Source organism: Myotis davidii, unplaced genomic scaffold (genome assembly GCF_000327345.1).
Source record: "Myotis davidii unplaced genomic scaffold, ASM32734v1 scaffold845, whole genome shotgun sequence".
NCBI lineage: Eukaryota > Metazoa > Chordata > Mammalia > Chiroptera > Vespertilionidae > Myotis > Myotis davidii.
Genome location: NW_006296223.1, coordinates 1,652,437 through 1,658,052, shown reverse-complemented (window position 1 = coordinate 1,658,052; position 5,616 = coordinate 1,652,437). Strand labels below are relative to the sequence as shown.

Genomic DNA, 5,616 nt, shown 5'->3' with positions numbered 1-5,616 from the left:
GGTGGGGCTGGGGGTCGGGGTGAGGGTGCGGCTGGAGGTCGGGGTCTGGATGCAGGTGGCCTGACAGGAAGTGGTTGAGGAAAGTGTTGGAAGTACCAAGGAGGGTTAGCAGAAGGGACTTGAGTGGGGTTTGTGGCAGTACTGGGAGGGGCAGGGGTGCCCTGCTGAGCCGGCTGAGCCATCTGCAAGGCCTGGATACCGATCTTGGAAGCAATCCATGTCAGATAGGGCCAGGTGGACGTGTAGATTCCGGGGCGCTTGGCTCGGGCACAGCCTACCCCCCAGCTCGTGATTCCCACGACCACATAGGCGTCCTCCGAGCCTCTGCACATGAGCGGCCCACCACTGTCCCCCTGCCAGAAGGACACGGGAGTCACTCTCCGCTGAACCAAGAGCCACTTCTCCCTGTCGCCCAGGAGGGCCACAGGCTCTGGGCAGACAACTTCTGCAGCCATACAGTTTTCCGCTCCCAGAAACGCAGCTGGCTGTGGTGGAGGGTCTGTGGGGATGTGACGGGCGTGGCCACCGAGGGTTTCCCCCCAGGGAGGAGGAGATGAGGAACGCACGTGTCCGTGCAGGCACACATGAGCGCGTGTGTAAGTGATTGGAAGGGTTTATATTCTGGGGAAGGACATACACGTTCTGTCTGGAGCCGTGTTTTGGTGATGTGATCGTTGTGTGAGGGTGGGAGAAGGTGCTAAAGGTGGGGGTTGGTTCTCTGTAGGGGCAGCTGGTGTCACCGCCCATGTTCATTGTGACCGTAGACAGGCGACCAGGAAAAGGGTCACTAGATCAGGTCCCCTGAGTGCATGGAGCTGAGGGACCCAAAAAGGAGGTGGCCATACGGGCCTGGGCACCCCCAGGACAGTTACCTGGCAGGTGTCGATGTTGCCTTCAGGGTAGCCTGCGCACACGTTGGTGGAGCGAATGCGCCCTCTGTACAACAGGGTTGAGTTGCACAGGTTGAGGTCGAGGATGTCCACTCGCGCCTCCTGCAGCACAGGTGACATCTTGCGGTCTACAACCAGGGACTCGGTGGTCAGTGATCTCGGAGACACGCTGGGGAAAGCCCTGCTACCTCCCTGCACAGAGCCCTCCTCATCCTGAAATGCTCGATTTAAACCCAGACCCACCCTCCCCTTCACACAGCAGACCAGCGAGGGGTGGGGCGGTGTCCCAGGGCGCATGCCTAGAGGCGGGACAGAGAAAGAGTCTGGACAATGGACAGAGGGATGTGGGGTGGGCGGTGTCGCTGAGATGTATGTTCGTGGTAGCTGATGGACCGTGGAGGGCAGTTGGCACCAGGCTGTGCTGAGCACTGTGGGGCCCACAGGTGTCGTGTCACGTAGTCCCCGCAGCAACTCATGGCTTCTGCACGGCAGCTCCCTGCCCACTCAGGAGCCTGGAGCACCGCCTGCCTGCGTTGCAGCAGGGATGTGCTGTGGCCTGGATTCAGAACCAAGTCCAGTTCTGGCTGTAGTCGCCCTCCCTGTGGTCCCCGTCAGGACTCCTCCACCCTCTTGGACAGGACCCCCCAGGTGGGCTGGCGAGCCCCGCCCCATGAGCAGGCCCCTCTCTGTTCCCAGGAAGTCATGAAAGAGAAGAAAGGGGCACCCCTGTCAGCACCAAGTCAGACCTTCCTGTGCAGACACTCTGTGGGGGCCCCTGGGTGGGGAAGGGCCAGCCTGCCTGCACTGGAGTAAGTCGGCCACACAGAGCCTGAGCGCCACCAGCTGCCCCCTCTTTGTCAGGGGGTCCCACAGACAGAGGTCCTGATGGCAGCCCCTGCTCTGGCCCCACAGCCCAGAGGGTGGGTTTGAACACCCACCATCTGCAGCGCAGACGGGGGCGTAGACAGGTAAGGCCTGGCGGAGGGGCGGGTGTGGACCGTGCTACGTGGGCCAGAAGGGAAGACAGGGCCCCATGGAGCACGTGGGTGGGGGTGAGGCACACAGACGATGGCTCTGATGTTTCCAATCCCTTCGGCCCCACCTTCCCTGACCCCCAAGCGGCAGGCCCAGTCTGTGCATGCTCTGCCCTGGGGTAGGGGTGACACTGAGATAGCGACCACAGAGGCTCCTTAGCCAACGAGCTGCCCGTTCTGTCTATGGCAGAGCCTGAGCCCAGAGAGCCAGAGATTCCTTGTGAAGAGCCTGGTGTCCTCAAGCAGAGAAGGGTTTTCTGGATCCCCAGGCCCTGTTTCACAGGACGCATGCTGACAGCCGCCCTCCTCAATGGGAAAGGAGAGGGCTGCAGAGTGGGTTCCACGGACAGGTGGAAAGGAAGGTGTGGAGGAAGGAGGGCACAGGAGGGGGAGCCTGAGATTTCTTTAAGACCCAGCCTTAGGAGAGGGGGACTGAGGGGGAATGTGTGTGCCAAAAAAACGATAGAAATCCCATTAGGTTTAGAGGGATTCTAGGATGAAAGAGGCCTTGCAAGACATCCAGGCTGCAGCTGGAGCCTGCACTCCCCAGCAACACGATAGCACGAACCCTGACATCAGCCTCTGGGACTGCATGCACCCCGGAAGGGAGGCTGGTGGTTGGGCGGGTGGGCAGGGCAGGTCCAGGGAGGGAAGGTCAGAGGTCAGCAGAAGCCAGTGGTAGCCAGGGCACCTGCGGGAGACACTTTTCCTGGGGAGACAGGTGGCAACCCTATCAGAAACTGAGCAAGCTTCAGGGAGGGGACGAAGAGTTAGGGAAGAATCCCGAAATTACTGATTTTGGGGGTAGCAACAAAAGCTGAGTTTTAAACTCCACAAGTTGAACAGCCTGGAATTAGAAAGCCTAAAGGGTCTGTTATCAGGTAACAGAAGAGCATGAGAGGTAAGGTAGCGTCAATCATATCTTCACATCCCTGGTGTGACTGGGTAACAGTCAGGTGGCCCCCTGTGCAAAGCCCTGCCCTGCCAGCTCAACCTTCCTGCCACGGAGACAGAGACAGCAGACACCCCCCACCCCCTGCCCTCCTCCCTCTCCCTTCTGCAGGGAAACCCTATAGCAGCTGTGATGGGTGGGGAGGATTTGGAAGCTATGACTCCCAAGGGTGGGGGTAGACGGCCTGGGCTATGGCCTTTCCATTCACAGGTGGGGAAACTGAGGCCAGAGAGAGAAAGGACCGGCCTGCGGCCACAACACCCCACTTAGAGCTTCTCTCCCCGTTTCAAAAATGCAGCACCAGTGGCCCTGGGCAGGCACTCGGCTCTCGCTCTCAGTTTCTCCAGCTGGAAAGGGGCAGAGGTTGCACCCACCCAAGGCCCCCCACATACCCTTTCACCTCACAGTGCGCTGAGGGAACGCTGCTGCCCCCCGGAAGCCTCTCCTGGACTCACCGTTCTCCCTTAAGAACCCCCAGCCAGTCACCCAGCAGGACTGGGACGCTCTGGGCGGGCCGGCCTTAAACGGAGGCAGGCAGCCCGGTCCAACGAGGCTCCCACAGACCACGGGAGGGGTGACCTTCATGAGAGCAATGTCGTTGGCCTCTGAGATGGAGGAATATCTCTCGTGAAGGATGATTTTCTCCACAAATCTCTCCTGGAGGGGTGCTTTCACGGGCCCGGTGCTGCCATACTCGAGTTCCCTTGCTCCGAAAATCAGTCTCCAGTCGTATGGTTTTCTGTGCGCACAGAGGGACCAGGTCATTCCCGCCCGGCACATGGCACCGGCTGCGCCCGAGAGCCTCAGCCCTCTCCTCGCAGGGGTCCCCTCCACATGCTGTCGGGTGGCCGCTGGGCCCCGAGCCCCAGGACACTCTACATGGAGACACGCCCCCCGCAAGAAGGTCCCTGACAAGAGCCCTTGGGAAGACCCCCTGCCCGCTCCCACACCTACTTATTGAGCCTGAAGCAGTGAGCAGCAGTGAGTACCCACTGGGCATTCAGCAAGGTGCCTCCACAGGCATGGTACCTCCGGCTGTTGTGGTATGTGAAGACCTGCAGGCTGACCATCCAGGGCCACGCCCCGTGAGCGGCAGCCTGGCCTCCGACCACACGTGTGGTCGCTTGTAGGGTCTGCCTGAACGGTAGCCCACAGGAGCCACTGAGGAGAGACCACGGGCATAGATGAGACCGAGAGCAGACACAGCCTGTCCTTATGCCTCAACTGAGGGCAGGGATATGGGGTTTAAGAGCAGGAAAGATCACCCGGCCAGCGTGGCTCTGTGGTTGAGCATCGACCTGTGAACCAGGAGGTCACAGTTCGATTCCCGGTCAGGGCACAGGCCCGGGTTGCGGGCTCGATCCCCAGTAGGGGACATGCAGGAGGCAGCCAATCAATAATTCTCTCTCATCATTGGTGTTCCCATCTCTTTCTCCCTCTCCCTCCCTCTTGAAATCAATAAAAATTTTTTTTTGAAAAATAAATCTTAAAAAACGTGGGGAAGATCTGGGAACACGAAGGCAACTTTTGGTGTAGGGCCAAAGGGGGTGTCATGAGGGCCATGTTGTGGGGCTGTGACGAGGCAGGAGCCACAGACTCCAGGAAATGTAGGGAGGGCTGTGATTTCTTGGGTCTTGTGGGTGTAGCCACAGGTGGGGGGAGAGAGTGCCACAGGCAGCTGGGAAGATGGACAGTGAGGGCCATAGAAGTTGGGGGCCAGGGGCTCGGGGAGGCTGGCATGGGAGTGCAGGGTGCCATGGCCTGGGGTCTTCAAAACCCGACTTTGGGGTTCAGGATTAGCTTAGGCAGTGACAGGAGAGGTGAGGACCTTATCTTGTCAGATGGAGGGACCCCTGGTGTAGGGAGGCAGTGGGGGTCAAGAGGTGGGATCGGTGTCACAGGTGAGAGGCCATACTAGTTTGGGACTTATTGGCATGTGGGATATCCTGGAGGCTGTGGGGTCTCAGGGGTGTGAAGGCCCTAGAGCTACAGCAGATTGATGCTTTGGGACTCATCCACAGGCTGGGGCATCTCATGTCTGCGGAATTGGTGAGCATCAGGATGTAGGTGTATGGGTAGATCCCCGTGCTGTGCATGCCCTCAGAGTTGGGGGTCTGTCTTAGGACCCAGGGCAGCTGGGCCCAGGACTCTGGGCTGAGGATGCTGGGAGCAGGGAGTCTGAGTCGAGCTGTGGGTCTCCAGGGGACTGCGAAGGCCCCAGCATGGCCTCCTCTCTGGACAGAGGCCTTCTGAGTCTGCTCTTCAGAAGGCACCCCATCCCCCGCCAAGGTCCCGGACACTTACTCACACGTGTTGTTAACTTTGGCGACTACAGACACTGCCAAGACCAGCAGAACGGCAGTTGGCAGCATCTCCACCATCATCCTGCCCAGCCGCTGGGAGGCCCGCTGACCTCACAAAGCTCTGAGCATCCTGACCAATCAGCAAGGCCAGCTCCCCCACCCCACCCCCAGCAGGCAGGCCTGCAGGAACCCCTTAGCCCAACCAGTTCTCGCTGAAATGACTTCCCCACTCCCGCACAGATTCTCCTGGGTGAGGGAGACTCAAGTGCAGCCCCTCCCTTGTCCCCAAATCTGGCCAGGATCTTCAAGGTTCCACTTCATCTGAGATGACAGAGCCCGCCTTCCTTAACCCGCTGCGGAGTCCACAGGTCTCATATTCTCTACCTGAGTGTATTCTGATCTCCTTTCTGAGACCTGCATGCAGCAAGGTGGTGTCC

At 59.6% G+C, this 5,616-nt stretch overlaps 1 protein-coding gene across 1 annotated transcript in view; it reads right to left on the bottom strand.

Annotated features, from left to right (window-relative positions):
• ACR (acrosin) overlaps positions 1 to 5,257 on the bottom strand; it is a 5,749-nt gene extending 492 nt beyond the window's left edge. Inside the window, exons 1-5 of the mRNA XM_006771120.1 lie at positions 5,181 to 5,257; positions 3,831 to 4,037; positions 3,332 to 3,615; positions 873 to 1,018; positions 10 to 353 (exon numbers count right to left, since the gene is read on the bottom strand). Of these exons, the coding sequence (XP_006771183.1) occupies positions 10 to 353; positions 873 to 1,018; positions 3,332 to 3,615; positions 3,831 to 4,037; positions 5,181 to 5,257 (1,058 nt within the window). The remainder of the gene's footprint in view (positions 1 to 9; positions 354 to 872; positions 1,019 to 3,331; positions 3,616 to 3,830; positions 4,038 to 5,180) is intronic.
• Between the last annotated feature and the right edge of the window lie 359 nt (positions 5,258 to 5,616).